This window comes from Danio rerio, chromosome 13, assembly GCF_049306965.1.
Source record: "Danio rerio strain Tuebingen ecotype United States chromosome 13, GRCz12tu, whole genome shotgun sequence".
Classification (NCBI taxonomy): domain Eukaryota; kingdom Metazoa; phylum Chordata; class Actinopteri; order Cypriniformes; family Danionidae; genus Danio; species Danio rerio.
In genome coordinates, this window is record NC_133188.1 from 55,772,782 (window position 1) to 55,792,500 (window position 19,719).

At 36.3% G+C, this 19,719-nt stretch overlaps 1 protein-coding gene across 1 annotated transcript in view; it reads right to left on the reverse strand.

Moving 5' to 3' along the window:
* Nucleotides 1-10,897: 10,897 nt before the first annotated feature.
* Nucleotides 10,898-19,719, reverse strand: part of valopa (vertebrate ancient long opsin a) — a 26,370-nt gene continuing 17,548 nt past the window's right edge. Inside the window, 1 exon segment of the mRNA NM_131586.2 lies at nt 10,898-11,603. Coding sequence (NP_571661.1) covers nt 11,379-11,603 — 225 coding nt within the window. The 3' untranslated portion in view covers nt 10,898-11,378.

The following is a 19,719-nucleotide window of genomic DNA, read 5'->3' on the forward strand; positions in this document are numbered from 1 at the left end:
ATAAGAGCTGAGAGTCATTTTAAAGCCTCTCTCTGGATACTCGAAGCACTCCAGCAGCTCATTAATCATCCTGAAGGTGTGTGTTTCTCTTTTCTCACCCTGATAAATCAAAATGAGCCCTGGAAGTGCTGCACTCTGTATAAACATGTAAATTACACTTAGAATTAATCGCCGTCTCCAAACTATCATCTCACTCTCATTGGCTGTTTGCTCTGGTGAGCGTGTGTGTGTGTGATGCTGGAGCTGGAAATGTCCAGTGTAATTCATCATCATCGCCGTGTGTGAGCTCTTCGTCCCGGCGGGTCGCTCTCTTTTATTCAGTGTGAAGCACAGAGGAAAAACACACTCTGAATACTGTGCAGGTACACACAGCAACATTTACATTCATTCATTTAGTCATTATCCTTTGGCTTAGTCCCTTTATTCAACAGCGGTCCACACAGCGGAATGAACCACCAACTATTCCAGCATATGTTTTATACAGTGGACGCGCTTCCAGCTGCAACCCAGTACTGGGAAACACACACACACACACACTCAAACACTACGGGGAGTACAACATGAGGAGAACATGCAAACTCCACACCGAAAGACCAACTGACCCAGCCAGGACTCAAACCAGCGACCTTCTTGCTGTGAGGCCACAGTGCTGATCACTGTTACACCATGCTGCTCACATTTACATTTAAAGACTTATATTTTTTTCTTATATGGTTTTTACGCAGCAGATGCCCTTCCAGCCGCAACCCATCTCTGGGAAACATCCACACACACATTCACACACACACTACGGACAATTTAGCCTACCCAATTCACCTGTACCGCATGTGTTTGGACTGTGGGGGAAACCGGAAGAAACCCATGCGAAAGCAGGGAGAACATGCAAACTCCACACAGAAACACCAACTGAGCCGAGGTTCAAACCAGCGATCCAGCGACCCTCTTGCTGTGAGGCGACAGCACTACCTACTGCGCCATTTTTCATTTTAAGTTGAAATTCAGAATTCAGAGAAAAGGAAAGTCAGAATCTTGAGGTCTGAATGAGAAGACAGAACTGTGAAAAGAAAACGCTACACAGGTTTGAGTTTTCAACCGTAAAGGAAAATGAAAAAGCCTTGCAAAAATTGTAAGTTGTAAACTCAGAAACATTAACCAGAATTAACAGGAAAAAATGTCGTGAATCAGAGAAATTCAAGAGAATAATGAAAAGGCAAAATCGCAAGTTGTAAACTTTTTAAAGCTAAAGTCAGATTTGCAAGCAAAAACTCAGAAAAGTCTCAGAAAAAAAACTCAAAAGTCCAAATTATGAGATGTAAACTCAGCAAGGTTATAATAGTTTTGGATTTTTCATTAGTTTTAGTTTCTATTTAGTTTTGACTTTTTATTTTCAAATTCAGTCAGTTTTTATTAGTTTTAGATGTAGATTTCTTAGTTTCTTAGTTTATTATGTCAGAAGAAGAAGAAGAAGAAGAAGAAGAAAAGTCAAATTCAGAGAAACTTCACAATTGAGAAATTTTGAGAAATAGAGAAAAAGTCTGAAATTTGAGACTTGGACTCTGGATTTTTAAGGGAAAAATAAGAAAATTTAAATAACCAATTCCCAGAGAAAAAAGTCTAAATTTTGAGATATAAACTCAGAAACTCTGTCTCTCTTGAAATGTTGAGTTATAAACTCATAATTCAGAGACAAACATTTTTAAACCATTACAGAAAAATAAAAGCAGATTTCACAAGAAAACTTAAAATACCAAGAAAAAAAGTGGCCAAACTGAGAGAAAGTGTCCCCGTCACTATACTGGGGCATTAGGACTCACACAGACCACAGGTTGAGCGCCCCCTGCTGGCCTCACTAACACCACTGCTAACAGCAGCCTAGTGTTCCCATATGGTCTCCAATCCAGACACTGACCCCACTCAGCCCTGCTCAGCTTGAGTGAGTAACCGCTCTCGGGCTGCAGGGTGACATGACTGTGGCAATAACCTTGTAATAACCTGCAGCACATTTTCTGTTATTGTACAGACTTATTTCTCGAGATATTATTTCCAGCCTGATCTCACGAGGAAACAGAAGTCTTTCACGTTTTGTCAGTTTAGTGGCTAATTCATACAAATTCATGCAAGATCAGTCGTACGAAAAAGTACGATTTTAAAAAGGAGGCGTGGCACCCAACCCCACCCCTAACCCCAACCGTCATTGGGTGATGAGCAAATGAAGTGTAGGAATTAGATCGTATGAATTCATAAGAATTAGCCACTAAATCAAAAAGTTACGAATTGCTGTGAGATTGAGTTGATTATTTCTCAAACATGTCAATTGAAAGTCAATTAACTGTCAATAAAAGTCACTTTGTTAAACTGTAGAGTTGAATTGTCAACATCAGAAGTGGGTTGTAGTCGGAAGTTAACAGTAATGGTTTATAGTATTTATTAAATTTCCCATTTACTGTATTTTATTACCGTCTACCCCCACTTCAACCCTAAACCAACCCTCAGTAGTGTAAAAGCAGTACTTGTACTAAGTATTATTTCAAGAGTTCACACTTAGCTGATGATTTATAAAAGCTTGTTTGGCATGCTGTCTTGGGAGAGAGCCCCGAGCTCAAGGGATCCTCGAGCCTGGGGCTTCCTCCCGTTGGCAGAGCGAGAGGGGAGCCTGAGCTCGGTGGATCTCAGAACTTAGCGGTAGCTAAGAGAACAGAGAGGTTAGATCAGGGGTGGGCAAACTTGGTCCTGGAGGGCCGGTGTCCTGTATAGTTTAGCTCCAACTCTAATCAAAAACACCTGAACAGGCCAATCAGTGTCTTCAAGATCACTAGAAATCTACAAGCAGGTGTGTTTGATTAGAGTAGGAGCTAAACTGAGCAGGACACCGACCCTCCAGGACTGAGCTTGCCCACCCCTGGGTTAGATAAATGCTTAATTGTTATACGTGTTGAATGTCTTTGGATGGTGGGAGGAACCGGAGAACCCAGGGAAAACCCACACGGACACAGGGAGAACATACAAACTCCTCACAGAAACGCCCACCGACCCTAAGGGACCAGGGCCGGCAGTGTTCTTGCTGTGGGGCTCGCAGTGCTAACCACTGGGCCGCCGTACCGCTCAATCAGAGGTAAAGGAGGAGAAAAGGGGAGGAAAAGGGGGTTTCCTCCTAATGAAGATAAAATGAGCTGGAAACTGTGGTTATTCATAGTAGCGTAGGGCTCATATGATTGGAAGATAGTGATTAGCAAATACGGGACCGGACGTGATAAATCATAAGCATGTGATCCTCTTGAAATTAGTTTATGAATAAACCTCACTTATGCTAACTATTATCTATTAAATTACCCAAATAAAAATTGTAACGTCTACCCCCACCCCAACCCTAAACCCAGCCGTCACAGCACTGTAAAAACATTAGTTATTGCTATACAGTGTCATAGAAATGCTGCTTTATTGATGTGCATATCACACTTCCGGCCGGCCGCATATCTGATCTAGACTCTACCTCAGAAGTGGACAGAGCAGAGATCAACATCCCATAATGCAATTCACAACACAAATAAACAGAAACTCTTCATAAACAGACATCGTTCAACCCAAGCTCATTCTGGAAACGTAGCCCCGCGGATGTTTCTGGAGACCGCGATTTACGTGGCCAGTGGTGCGTACGAACGCGTTTAGTTTTTCTCGAGCGAACGCTGCGGGGCGGTGTGGCGCCACTCCGCTCCTCCTCTTCGCGCTCGCCGGCCGACGGCTCGCCTCCGAGTGGAGGGCTTTCCCGATGCAACCAGTTTGTCCGCTTAGTTCACAGCGTTGCGTCGGCGGAGCGGAGGCCCCGGAGGAGGAGGAGCCGGCCGCGGGGACGACGACCGGGATCGAGTCCAGGGAAGAGCAGTTCCAGAAATCAGGTAAGATGAAAAACAGAACCCGAAAAATAAGGGCGAGAACGCGGCGGAATCCGAAAACGCGGTCGAAGACGAGGACGAGGGCTATTGCTTTTTTTTTTCCTGCACGGCTTTTGCAAACCGTCGCTCAGGTTTAGGGAAGGAGGAGGAGGAAGAGGAGGGGTGGCCGGGTCGGCCGATCCCGCTGCTTTTCGTGTGAGAACAGCACGGGCGAACGGCGCGCGCTCCCGAGAGGCGCCCGAGACGTGAAAAAGTGCGCACAGCGGCCTCTCGCGAAACGAAACAAAAAACGCTCGAAATACGTACCTCCCGGGACGTATCTCGCGGTCCGCAAAAACGTCCGCGGGGCTACGTTTCCACAATGAGCCCGGGTTTACATCTTTACAGTGTAAATCATAAGAGCAGAAACATTTACCATTAAAGTCACTAAAATCTTTTTATTTTGATGCAACAGAGGAGATTTCCATGGACAGCGAGTGCTTCTGAAGGATCTTATCTGAAGTACAACATGCAGCAGAACAACACACTAAAAACTGTGGAGATTTAACACACACACACACACACACACACACACACACACACACACACACACACACACACACACACACACACACACACACACACACCTGTTTATTATGATGATTAATAATAATAACAGAACTCGATGACAGACACATGAAGCAGAAACACACACACACACACACACACACACACACACAGACACACACACACAGAGTTTCTACAGTTGTGCTTTGAGTTTAAGGCTGTACTGAACAACACCTGCATTTTACTCTTATTAGTCTAATTGTTATCATTAATCTGTTCTTTATTAATTAATCCTTGAGGAACTCAAATGAGCTTCTGCATATCTGAAAGCATCTTTATTTCCTTCAGTGATCGTCTGAACACATGAAATCATTAATGTACATTTTGCAGGCAGACGCATTCTGAATAGTTGCGCATAAATGAACTGTGAATAGTGTGCGTGTGTGTGTGTGTGTGTGTGCGTGGATGAGTTTGTGTTTTATTGTGCATGTGTGTGTACGTGTATAAGCGTATTTGTGTGCTTATGAGTATGTGTGTGTGTGTGTGTGTCTTTTAGTGTGTAGTAGTATGTGTGAGATTCTTTATGTGCTTGTGACTGTGTTTTACTCTGTTTTACTGTGTGCGTGTGTTTTTGTGCATGTATGTGCAGATGTTTGTGTGCTTGTATGTGTAAGTGTGTGTTAGTCTGTTTGTGTGCTTGTGTGTGTGTCTTAGTGTGTAGTGGTATGTGTGAGTGTGTTTGTGTGAATGAGTGTGGGTGTGAATATGTGTGCATGTATGTGTGAGTGCACTTCAGGGTCTGTGTTTTACTATGTGTGTGTTAATTTGTGTGTGAGTTTTAGTGTTTGTCTGTGTATAAGTGAATGAGTGTGTGTAAGTTTGAGTGTAGTGCTATATGTGTGTGTTTGTGTGCGTGTCTCTGTATGTGTGTGTGTTTTAGTGTGTAGTGGTATGGTTGAGTGTGTTTGTGTGATTGAGTGTGGGTTTGTATGTGTGTGCATAAATGTGTGAGTGTGTTTAAGCGCTTTTGGGTCTGTGTTGTACTCTGTGTGTTAGTGTGTGTGTGTGTGTGTGTGTTAATTTGTGTGTGAGTTTTTGTTTGAGTGGATGAATGTGTGTTTTAGCATAGGGCTGTGTGTGTGTGTGTGTGTGTGTGTGTGTGTGTGTGTGTCTGAATGTCCTACTTCTCAGTGCTTTCGTCAGTAAACAGTCAATAAACTGATGCGAGACGCTTCTGTTCATATTCACACTGCTCTGTTTGTGAACGTTTCTTCAGCTCACACACACTTTTAGAAGAGTGACAGAAAATAAACATGTTTAACATCACACGTCTCCTCTGCTCAGCAGGGCTGCAATCAACTGATCAACATACAGAAGAACAATGTGTAACATTATTAGAAGTTAAATTAGCTGTGTTGTTTATGAGTCTTTAGTCAAACATAATTTATTTTCGTGATGTAAATCTGTATTTTCAGCATCATTACTCCAGTCTACAGTGTTCAGGATCCTGCAGAAATCACTATAATATGAGGATTTAATGATTAAGAAATGTTAATGATTATTATCTATGTTTGAAGACTTGGTGGAAGACTTGATTATTATTATTATTATTATTATTATTATTATTATTATAACAATTAGTTTTATTATTATTGTTGTTGTTGTTGTTGTTGTTGTTGTAATTTTATCTTGATTGTTATTATTTAATATGATTATGATGATTATTATTACTATTATATTATTATGATTATTATTAATATTATTTCTTTGATTAATAAAAATCTCAAAACAGCATTTACAGTATTTATCTTTTATATTAAGAACATAATTACTGTAATTTTCAATCAATTAAATGCATCCTTAGCAGTAGCACTGATCCCACCCACAAAAAATGATTATAAAGAACAGAACTAACTCAGTCAGACCATCTGAGTCAGCCGAAAAGAAATAAAAGCACATTCAGATTTCAGCCGAATAAACAATAATTAAATATAAGTAATTAATTAGTTCCCCAGTGCTGGGCTGTGGGCATCCGCCACATAAAACATATTCCCGAGTAATTGGTGGTTCATTCTGCTGTGGCCACCTCTGACAAATCAGGGACTAAGCTGAAGGACAATGAGTGAGTGAGTGAGTGAGTGAGTAATTGAATAAAATTTTACATAAATATAATGCATAATCAATGGATCCTCGTGTTTGATAGGAGAATTTAACAGGTTTATATGAACACTAGCTGGGTTTCCTTCAGCCATGCACATTTTAAAGTATTGCATGAGAAACATGTGACAGAAATGACAAATTTATGAATAAAAATGTAATTTGCAAAATAAATAAATAAATAAATAAATAAAATTATGTATATATATATATATATATATATATATATATATATATATATATATATATATATATATATATATATATATATATATATACATACATACATATACAGTATTAATGCTTGCTAGAAGTGGTTTTAGATGGTGTTTAACGTGAATAACGGCAGATGGAAACAGTTGTTAATTAAATGCTGGTTGTTAGTGCAGCGTCTAGATTTGCATACTATCCGCCCTAAATAGTATTTGAAAATAGAATGTGTTCCAAATCATACTATATTAAAGATTCCAAAATGACCAAAGTGCAACTCGATTAAAGGGTCAGTCACCCAAAACTTTCAATTCTGTCTTTATTTATTCACCCTTTATGAGTTTCTGTATTCTGTTAACCACAAAAGAAGATAGTTTGAAGAATATTGAGAACCTGTACAATTTACCTCCATAGTGTATGGTTTTCCTCCTATGAAAGCTAATGGTTACAGGTTTGCAGCATTCTTCAAAATATCTTCTTTTGTGTTTAACAGAAGAAAGACATTTAATGATGTTTGGAAACGCCAGAGGAAGAGTAAACAGTAAATACATTAAACATTTTGGTGAACTATCTCTTTATATATATATATATATATATATATATATATATATATATATATATATATATATATATATATCCCAGCAAGCATCAGCATCTTTAATAACCATTTTGTCCTTGATGCTTTGTTGCATGCTTGATTTAGATACATTAAAAACACCAAATGCTCTTGTTGAGGTGCATTTCTCATCTTTTGTTGACTTATAAAATATGAATTTAATTTATGAGGTCATCATCACCTATAATAAAGTATTACAATAACGACAGTATTTCAGGTTTATTTAAGTTAAACATGTATTATGTTAATTTCATTATTACAATTAATCACATTATGCTACTGTAGCATGTGAATAAAACAGTGTATGAGTATAATAATTGCTATAAACACATGCTTATGTGTGTGTTTGTGCGTGTGTGAGCACATATGTCTTAATTTTAAACCTCAACTAATCTATTTATCTCTACACAGAAAAAAAACGCTTAAACTATTATAGCTGTAATTTAAAAGTTAACTTACAAACATAATTGAATGTTTTTATTACCATTATTTATGAAAATTATAATGTACATCCTTTTGTAATGCATTATATTTATGTAAATGCTGGATTAAATATAAAAGTGTATTGCAGATTAATCTTCTGTGGCCAAATTTTGTGCAAAAAATAAAGAAATATTGTGTATATAAATCAGTGTCCATCCTCATTGTAATCTGCCACCTTCTCTTATTAGTGCACATTATAGTGAACTACTCACGACATTTAGTTTTTTGCAGGTTTACCATTTCATCCCCAACACTGTATGCTGATGTTTTGTAATGTTTGTCAGTCTGTGACACACAAATGCAGGATCACAATGCAAAAAATCCTTTCTTACTCAGTGTTTTTATCTGGATTCCAGTCCAAATATCTCAAAACTCTTAAATCCAGAAGCATTTTTTAGACAAGCAAAAAATATTGTCCTGTTTTAAGAAATAGTCAAAACTCTGTGAGTTTTTTTACAGTGGCCGAGAGAGCTTAATGCACTGAAATATAAGAAAACGCATGCAATTACAAAAAATACCAGCAAACAAGAGAAGATCTTCATCTTCATTTGACAAATATGATTTCAAACACACGGAGCACAACAGAAATGTTTAAGGGGAACTAATAAACGTGATGGAGCTGCCTGTTTACATTATTGTTAACCCCAAATCAGCAAAGGTAACTTGAACTTCAGAGATTTTGGTGCACAATGTGCTGCCTTCTTTTCTAGGGACGCCCAGGCATATTTCAACAAGACCACATCCTCTACACATTACAAAGTCCTGGGTGCGGAGAATGTGGATACAGGTACTGGACTGGCCTGCCTGCAGTCCCGACCTGTCTCCAATAGAGAATGTCTAGTGCATTATGAAGACTCCGTACAGTTGCTCACCCTAATACTTGTTTGCAGGAAGAATGGGACAAAATTACATCTGTAAGACTTCATCACTTGGTGTCTTCTTTCCCTACACGTTTTTAATTGATGTGAAAAGAAACGGCAACATTACAAAGTGGTGAATGCTTTACTGTTCAGACTTTTTTTTAAATGTGATGCAAGAACCAAACATTGGTATGTGTTACCAAACAATAAAAACCACAGGGAACACACTAAATAATGTTTGCTGCAATGAAATACAAGCCAAAAGTAAATGTAGAAACTTTCTTTTTTCTTTGTGTTTTCCTTTTTCTGATTTGGGGTTGTACAAAAGACAAGGGACTGGTGTAATCAGGATGTAAAAATAAACAAAACAAAAAACTGTAATTAAAAAGATCACAGACAACTTCACTGAGCAATGATTAGGGCACAATAAGCAAATCCCAGCTGGGTTCGGCACGCTTTAGGGTCCCCTTGAATCCTTTCCATTGTGTTCTGTGTGTTTTGCATGTGTTGTGAGAAAATGCAGTGTGTTTTCTTAATTTGATTGCTTTGTGGGGGTTTGCAATGGTGTCGAGACCTTTCCTTTATTTGCTGGTGTTTTTTATTTTAGTTGCATGTATTTTACTCTCTGCCACCATAGTTTTTCCTTTAAACAAGCTAAATAATCTGCCAATAAGGGTAAACAAATCAAAAATCTTATGTCAAAAGGAAAAACTAGATTACGGGCTCTATTTTAATGATCTAGGCGCAAAGTCTAAAGCTCATGGCAAAAAAGCATTAAGGTTGTGTCTGAATCCACTTTTGCTATTTTTAGGATGGACAAATCCACTCTGCGCCTGGTGCATGGTCTAACAGGGCTGTGCTGATTCTCTTGATGAGTTCTGGCTGTGTTTTGAGCATAACCTGCATTAAACCAATCAGAGACTCGTCTCACATTCCCTTTAAGTTGCATTGCGTCATGGTGCATTTGCAATTTACATGGCGACTCTTGTGTGTAAAAACTGAACGCTTCACTAGGGAGAACACAGTTAATCAGAGCATCTGCAGCACGAGGATAAAGAACGAGCCTCCTCCATTCAGCCTCTTCACTTTCTCTTTACTCTACTCCTTTACTTTGGTGGAGTGAAACGGTGGAACCTCTCTCCACCGAACACATCCATTAGCCCACATCTTTAAGCTCCTTTGTTAAGCGCAAAGATTTGCTTCAAAACTATTTCTAAATTCAGTTCTAATCTCCAGCAAAGGAATAAATGAACAATAATAATGAAGTGTGGTCAGAAAACTGAGTAATATCCAAACACACGTCCTGTTCTTATCCACATATGCTGATGCAGACGTCTCCAAAACCCCAAGGTGAAGAAGGCATGGAGGCAGTGTGTTTATACTGATGGAGAAAATCATCATTTCTGGATCATTTTAATCCTTTAATTGTTTTCATCTGTAGAGATATGTGTGTGTTGCCGTTCATCCTGTGTGTATTCAGCATTTGGACCTGCAGAGTTGCATAACTAACGCGCTCTGCTGGACTTTAGAGCAGCTTTTCAAAGTTCACACTTAGCTGACGATTGCTGATAAGCTAGTTTGGCATGCTGTCCCTGGAGAGAGCCCCGAGCTCATGAGAGCCTCGAGCCCGGGGCTTCCTCCCGTTGCAGGGCGAGAGGGGAGTTTGAGCTCGGGTAGATCTCGAGAACCCCCGTCTCTCCTGCTGCGTGAGGGTTGCTAAGGTGATGCGTTGCTGACAGAATTGAATCGAATTTGGTGCTAATTTGGTTTAGTCAATTTACTTAAGTGTCATGTTTTTGAGAGTGTGGGAGGAAACCGGAGGACCCGGGGAAAACCCACGCAAGCATGGGGAGAACATGAACTCCACACGAAAATGCTGACCGTTTGGGTAGATGCCCGAACCGGAGGCATTTTGCAGTGCTAGCCACTGGGCCGCCATAGACAAAGGAGGAGGCGAAGGGGTGGAAGAAGGGATTTTTCAAGACGAAGATGACTTAAGGTAAGGTGTTTGGTTATTTATACTTGGTTAGAAGTAGTCTGATTGGTGGTTCGTACATTAGCTTGACTTGGGGCCAGCCGTGTCAATCATAAGCACGTGATCTTCTCGAAATTAGTTTATGAATAATCTTCACTTAGTTGGTCAATGGTGCGGTTTATTTCAGTTCCTCAACATAGCAACACTCCAACAATGCGCCTTAACACACCTCCTCTATAGACCAGCACACACTTGAGTCCACAGAGTGCAGCAAATGGATTTGCTATTTTAACATGATGCAAAACATGAAATATAGGGTTGCGCTGGTCAGAAAATAGCAAAGAATCGTGTCAAGCATGTCTTGCGCCTTAGTGCACCAGGTGTAGAAAAAGAAAAACCTTAATAGCGACTCTGAAAACAACTGTTATTGATTATTATTCCTGAAAACAAGACAATATTTTATTGCTTGTCTAGAAAACGCTTCTTGACTTGTGTATTTTGAGATATTTGGACTAGAAACCAGACAAAAACTCTAAGTAAGAAAAGCATGTATGTGCAGTCATGCCGCTATATGAGTTTGATGACACCTACATTCAGAAGAGACTGAAAAGCACTGAGATGAAGACTCTGCATTAGTGTTTTCACATGGGACACACTTTGTTCTCAGGTATGGGGATGTGGCTGAAAGTGCTGCGGTCTCCAGGATTTTCCTCTGTTTTCGGGACGGAGACGCGAGCGGCGATGGCAGACATCTCTCCAGTGTTGCTCCCGCTGGTCATGCCGGCACGTTCGGTCGTCTGATTATTATTTCCTTCCACCACAGTCACTTTACTGCAACTCAAGAGCTGAACCAGACACTTTCTGAACTGAGGAAGACAAAAAGAGAGCTTATATTTACATTTAATCATACAACAGATGCGTTATCTAAAGTGACTTAAAGGTAAAAACAAATGAAATATGTGCACAGGGCTAGATTTTTTAGAACTGACAAATATGTACCCTGGACTACTCTTTTTCTTTCAGTTTTTGTTTTTACAAATCCACTAGAGGGCGCTGAGTTCATTATTGACAGTCTCAAATAGTTTTCCCGGGGCACATTTTCTCATAAATAAATGAATAACGAATACAGAGATTAATAAAAGTGTAAAGTTTGGTGTGTGTGATCAGTGTATAAATGTTAATAAAAGTGTAAAGTTTGGTGTGTGTGATCAGAATATAGACATTAATAAAAGTGTAAAGTTTGGTGTGTGTGATCAGAATATAGACAGAATAAAAGTGTAAAGTTTGGTGTGTGTGATCAGAATATAGACATTAATAAAGTGTAAAGTTTGGTGTGTGTGATCAGAATATAGACATTAATAAAGTGTAAAGTTTGGTGTGTGTGATCAGAATATAGACATTAATAAAGTGTAAAGTTTGGTGTGTGTGATCAGAATATAGACATTAATAAAAGTGTAAAGTTTGGTGTGTGTGATCAGAATATAAACATTAATAAAAGTGTAAAGTTTGGTGTGTGTGATCAGAATATAGACATTAATAAAAGTGTAAAGTTTGGTGTGTGTGATCAGAATATAGACATTAATAAAAGTGTAAAGTTTGGTGTGTGTGATCAGAATATAAACATTAATAAAAGTGTAAAGTTTGGTGTGTGTGATCAGAATATAGACATTAATAAAAGTGTAAAGTTTGGTGTGTGTGATCAGAATATAGACAATAATAAAGTGTAAAGTTTGGTGCGTGTGATCAGAATATAGACATTAATAAAGTGTAAAGTTTGGTGCGTGTGATCAGAATATAGACATTAATAAAGTGTAAAGTTTGGTGTGTGTGATCAGAATATAAACATTAATAAAAGTGTAAAGTTTGGTGTGTGTGATCAGAATATAGACAGAATAAAAGTGTAAAGTTTGGTGTGTGTGATCAGAATATAGACAGAATAAAAGTGTAAAGTTTGGTGTGTGTGATCAGAATATAGACATTAATAAAAGTGTAAAGTTTGGTGCGTGTGATCAGAATATAGACATTAATAAAAGTGTAAAGTTTGGTGTGTGTGATCAGAATATAGACATTAATAAAGTGTAAAGTTTGGTGTGTGTGATCAGAATATAGACATAAATAAAAGTGTAAAGTTTGGTGTGTGTGATCAGAATATAGACATTAATAAAAGTGTAAAGTTTGGTGCGTGTGATCAGAATATAGACATTAATAAAGTGTAAAGTTTGGTGCGTGTGATCAGAATATAGACATTAATAAAAGTGTAAAGTTTGGTGTGTGTGATCAGAATATAGACAGAATAAAAGTGTAAAGTTTGGTGTGTGTGATCAGAATATAGACAGAATAAAAGTGTAAAGTTTGGTGTGTGTGATCAGAATATAGACAGAATAAAAGTGTAAAGTTTGGTGTGTGTGATCAGAATATAGACATTAATAAAGTGTAAAGTTTGGTGTGTGTGATCAGAATATAGACATTAATAAAAGTGTAAAGTTTGGTGCGTGTGATCAGAATATAGAGATTAATAAAGTGTAAAGTTTGGTGTGTGTGATCAGAATATAGACAGAATAAAAGTGTAAAGTTTGGTGTGTGTGATTAGAATATAGACATTAATAAAAGTGTAAAGTTTGGTGTGTGTGATCAGAATATAGACAGAATAAAAGTGTAAAGTTTGGTGTGTGTGATCAGAATATAGACAGAATAAAAGTGTAAAGTTTGGTGTGTGTGATCAGAATATAGACAGAATAAAAGTGTAAAGTTTGGTGTGTGTGATCAGAATATAGACATTAATAAAGTGTAAAGTTTGGTGTGTGTGATCAGAATATAGACATTAATAAAGTGTAAAGTTTGGTGCGTGTGATCAGAATATAGACATTAATAAAAGTGTAAAGTTTGGTGTGTGTGATCAGAATATAGACAGAATAAAAGTGTAAAGTTTGGTGTGTGTGATCAGAATATAGACAGAATAAAAGTGTAAAGTTTGGTGTGTGTGATCAGAATATAGACAGAATAAAAGTGTAAAGTTTGGTGTGTGTGATCAGAATATAGACATTAATAAAGTGTAAAGTTTGGTGTGTGTCATCAGAATATAGACAGAATAAAAGTGTAAAGTTTGGTGTGTGTCATCAGAATATAGACTTTAATAAAGTGTAAAGTTTGGTGTGTGTGATCAGAATATAGACATTAATAAAAATGTAAAGTTTGGTGTCTGATCAGAATATAGACATTAATAACAGTGTAAAGTTTGGTGTGTGTGATCAGAATATAGACATTAATAAAAGTGTAAAGTTTGGTGTGTGTGATCAAAATATAGACATTAATAAAGTGTAAAGTTTGGTGTGTGTGATTAGAATATAGACATTAATAAAGTGTAAAGTTTGGTGTGTGTGATCAGAATATAGACATTAATAAAGTGTAAAGTTTGGAGTGTGTGATCAGAATATAGACATTAATAAAAGTGTAAAGTTTGGTGTGTGTGATCAGAATATAGACAGAATAAAAGTGTAAAGTTTGGTGTGTGTGATCAGAATATAGACAGTATAAAAGTGTAAAGTTTGGTGTGTGTGATCAGAATATAGACATTAATAAAAGTGTAAAGTTTGGTGTGTGTCATCAGAATATAGACAGAATAAAAGTGTAAAGTTTGGTGTGTGTGATCAGAATATAGACATTAATAAAGTGTAAAGTTTGGTGTGTGTGATCAGAATATAGATATTAATAAAGTGTAAAGTTTGGTGTATGTGATCAGAATATAGACATTAATAAAGTGTAAAGTTTGGTGTGTGTGATCAGAATATAGACATTAATAAAAGTGTAAAGTTTGGTGTGTGTCATCAGAATATAGACAGAATAAAAGTGTAAAGTTTGGTGTGTGTGATCAGAATATAGACATTAATAAAAGTGTAAAGTTTGGTGTGTGTCATCAGAATATAGACAGAATAAAAGTGTAAAGTTTGGTGTGTGTGATCAGAATATAGACATTAATAAAGTGTAAAGTTTGGTGTGTGTGATCAGAATATAGACATTAATAAAAGTGTAAAGTTTGGTGTGTGTGATCAGAATATAGACATTAATAAAAGTGTAAAGTTTGGTGTGTGTGATCAGAATATAGACATTAATAAAAGTGTAAAGTTTGGTGTGTGTGATCAGAATATAGACATTAATAAAGTGTAAAGTTTGGTGTGTGTGATCAGAATATAGACATTAATAAAAGTGTAAAGTTTGGTGTGTGTGATCAGAATATAGACATTAATAAAAGTGTAAAGTTTGGTGTGTGTGATCAGAATATAGACAGAATAAAAGTGTAAAGTTTGGTGTGTGTGATCAGAATATAGACATTAATAAAGTGTAAAGTTTGGTGTGTGTGATCAGAATATAGACATTAATAAAAGTGTAAAGTTTGGTGTGTGTGATCAGAATATAGACAGAATAAAAGTGTAAAGTTTGGTGTGTGTGATCAGAATATAGACAGAATAAAAGTGTAAAGTTTGGTGTGTGTGATCAGAATATAGACATTAATAAAAGTGTAAAGTTTGGTGTGTGTCATCAGAATATAGACAGAATAAAAGTGTAAAGTTTGGTGTGTGTGATCAGAATATAGACATTAATAAAAGTGTAAAGTTTGGTGTGTGTGATCAGAATATAGACAGAATAAAAGTGTAAAGTTTGGTGTGTGTGATCAGAATATAGACATTAATAAAAGTGTAAAGTTTGGTGTGTGTCATCAGAATATAGACAGAATAAAAGTGTAAAGTTTGGTGTGTGTGATCAGAATATAGACATTAATAAAGTGTAAAGTTTGGTGTGTGTGATCAGAATATAGACATTAATAAAGTGTAAAGTTTGGTGTGTGTGATCAGAATATAGACATTAATAAAGTGTAAAGTTTGGTGTGTGTGATCAGAATATAGACATTAATAAAGTGTAAAGTTTGGTGTGTGTGATCAGAATATAGACATTAATAAAGTGTAAAGTTTGGTGTGTGTGATCAGAATATAGACATTAATAAAGTGTAAAGTTTGGTGTGTGTCATCAGAATATAGACAGAATAAAAGTGTAAAGTTTGGTGTGTGTCATCAGAATATAGACTTTAATAAAGTGTAAAGTTTGGTGTGTGTGATCAGAATATAGACATTAATAAAAATGTAAAGTTTGGTGTCTGATCAGAATATAGACATTAATAACAGTGTAAAGTTTGGTGTGTGTGATCAGAATATAGACATTAATAAAAGTGTAAAGTTTGGTGTGTGTGATCAAAATATAGACATTAATAAAGTGTAAAGTTTGGTGTGTGTGATCAGAATATAGACATTAATAAAGTGTAAAGTTTGGTGTGTGTGATCAGAATATAGACATTAATAAAGTGTAAAGTTTGGAGTGTGTGATCAGAATATAGACATTAATAAAAGTGTAAAGTTTGGTGTGTGTGATCAGAATATAGACAGAATAAAAGTGTAAAGTTTGGTGTGTGTGATCAGAATATAGACAGTATAAAAGTGTAAAGTTTGGTGTGTGTGATCAGAATATAGACATTAATAAAAGTGTAAAGTTTGGTGTGTGTCATCAGAATATAGACAGAATAAAAGTGTAAAGTTTGGTGTGTGTGATCAGAATATAGACATTAATAAAGTGTTAAGTTTGGTGTGTGTGATCAGAATATAGATATTAATAAAGTGTAAAGTTTGGTGTGTGTCATCAGAATATAGACAGAATAAAAGTGTAAAGTTTGGTGTGTGTGATCAGAATATAGACATTAATAAAGTGTAAAGTTTGGTGTGTGTGATCAGAATATAGACATTAATAAAGTGTAAAGTTTGGTGTGTGTGATCAGAATATAGACATTAATAAAGTGTAAAGTTTGGTGTGTGTGTGTGTGTGTGTGTGTATGTGTGTGTGTGTGTGTGTGTGTGTGTGTGTGTGTGTGTGTGTGTGTGTGTGTGTGTGTGTGTGTGTGTGTGTGTAAGTGCTGCTGAAGTGGTGATTTCTGCCTGAATTCTTTATTATTTACAATGTAGAATAGAGAAATGCTCTTTAATTGTGTGTTTTTAGAGGCTTTTTATGTTCTAGTTTGAAATAAGACGTGCCTTAAAGGCCAAATTGATAGAAAATCTCAAAATTGATCAGTACATTAAACTAAACAATGGCTTTGTCAATAAAATGAATCTCCAAACACTGACTGTTCGGTCCTCAGAGTGATTTCAGTTGATTTTCTTTTGCGCTCCAGCTTTTAATGTGCTTGTCAGATGAAGGTGGCGTTTGACTGCGTGCTACATTAGTCAATCATGCTGAGGTCATAATTGCGCAGTAATCATTAATTGTTTCCACATTAGCCTGCGGGTCACATCGTCCTTCTCGTTCATTAGTCACTAGTCATTAAACGACAGAGTCCATTGGACACTAATTAGCTTGTGTCCTAAAGTCACTTTAAACACTTTTGGGTTTCCAAGAATGAAGCGTTACGGATTGGGTTTGTTTAGATGTAAATGTGTGTTTTTAAGCCACATCTTGGCTGTAAGTTTAAACTCAATGTCATCATGTAGTTCACAAAATAATAAATTAATAAAAACCCGTATTATAAAAGGTTGTATTTTTGTCTTGTTGTCTAGTAGAAATATCTAAACATTCATAAATCAAAAATAAATTGAAAAGCAAAATAACTAAAGATATTTAGTAATGTTTCAGTTGCTTAAAATGTATGATTCATAGATTTGTCTTATTTTTAATGATTGGTTGATTTGTTGTTGTTGCTTCAAACAAGAACAGAAATCTGCCTGGTGAGAGGAAGACAATTGTTTTAGAATGTCTGTTTTTGACTTTTTATTCTTAATTCACATAAAACTATATATATATATATATATATAATTTTAGTTTTTTTAATTAAATTTTTCACAAATGATGTTGAACAGATTCAGGAAATGTTCACAGTATGTCTGATAATATTTTTTTCTTCTGGAGAAAGTCTTATTTGTTTTATTTCGGCTAGAATAAAAGTAGTTTTTAATTTTCTAAACACCATTTTAAGAAAAATTTTTTCTTATTTTTTTTCGATAGTCTACAGAACAAACCATCATTATCCTTATATAGTAATAATAACTTGCCTAATTACCCTAACCTGCCTAGTTACCCTAATTACCCTAGTGAAGCCTTTAAATGTCACTTTAAGCTGTATAGAAGTGTCTTGAAGAATATCAAGTACAATATTATTTACTGTCATCATGAAGAGAAAATAAATCAGTTATTAGAGATGAGCTATTAACACTATTATGATTAGAAATGTGTTGAGAAAATCTGCTCTCCGTTAATCAGAAATAGGGGAAAAAATAAACAGGGAGGCGAATAATTTTGATATCATATATATATATATATATATATATATATATATATATATATATATATATATATATATATATATATGAGATACTAAAGTAATGTACAGTAGTAAATATAAGTAGATACCATACTTGAACAAAGTGTATTATACTGTATATAACACAGCATCAAAACACTTTGATATATAATGCTGCAGCATACTGCAGTATTAACTATAGTGAAAAGATAAACTGTATTAAATGTGGTAGTATACTGGTATATGGTAGTTTTTACTACAGTAAACTAGAGTATTGTAGTATAATATACCATATAGTTGCAGAAAACTTTGTGAAAACTTGTTACCATAGCAACTGTAGAATCGCCACAACAGATCAAGTATTATTGTTTGTGTGTTACCATAGCAACTGTAGAATCACCACAACAGATCAATTACTGTAGATGTTGTGTTACCATAGCAACTGTATAATCACCACAACAGATCAATTACTATAGTTGATGTGTTGCCATAGCAACTATAGAATCACCACTACAGATTAATTACTATGGCTGTTGTGTTACCATAGCAACTGTAGAATCAGCACGACAGATTAATTGCTAGTTGTTGTGTTACCATAGCAACTGTTGAATCTTCACAACAGTTAAATTACTATAGTTGTCGTGTTACCATAGCAACTGTAGAATCAGCACGACAGATCAATTACTATAGTTGTTGTGTTACCATAGCAACTGTAGAATCACCACAACAGATCAATCAGCATACCTGTTGCGTTTCCATAGCAACTGCAGAATCAGTTTAATTCCAGTTTTACAGTATCTTTATACAAAAAAACGAAACCAAACTTTCCCCAAAATACTACATTTTTTGCAATGTCTGCAAAAAAAACTTTTCAACTGCTTTTATTAAAGAAGTGAATAAAACGGAGGGATCACATTCATCTACTGACAGTAAGACGGCCATCAGTGTGACAAGAAATAAATAGATCACACGCCGGCTTATGTGCGCATTTGAGCATTTTCCTGAACAGAATCAGTATTGATGTGTAGATGGACAGAATGCAGATGTCAGCGTGTCTGAGAAGCAGGAAAGCATCTGATAAAGCCACAGCTCCAGCATGACGGCGCTGCCAAACACTGTTTACATCCAATAACCTCCACAGCTGCTCAATAATTCAGCATCTCCAGCTTTGCAGCTCTTTATTTATTTCTTTAGTTTAGTAGTAAATGTCAGCTATGTCAGCAGTCGTCATCCCAGCGTGACAGCTTTAGCAGTTCTCTAAATCCTTCAACTATATGTCCAGCTCTTCTCCAATACTGTATGTGGGGGGAAAAGAAGCCTCAGTCCTGAATGGAAACGTCTGGTTTTGCGTTTCTGTTTATTTCTGTCAGGAGACACCTTCAAGGTCTTCGGGTAACCCATTTACTGCAGGATCTTTAACTGGGACACGGGACAAACTTTCTTGCTGTGCGGCGAGATCTTCATACTATATTATGACTAAGATTAAATGTAAGCAGAAGCACTGCCACTAAGTCATTTGCCAGCAAACTGCATCGATTTGCATTTGCAGATTTGGAGTTTAGGCTTTCTGTTCACGCTTTAGTCATGTAATATTGTGCATATTCATGTTTGAATTCAATTCTAATGAGGAATGTTATTAGTCTTAT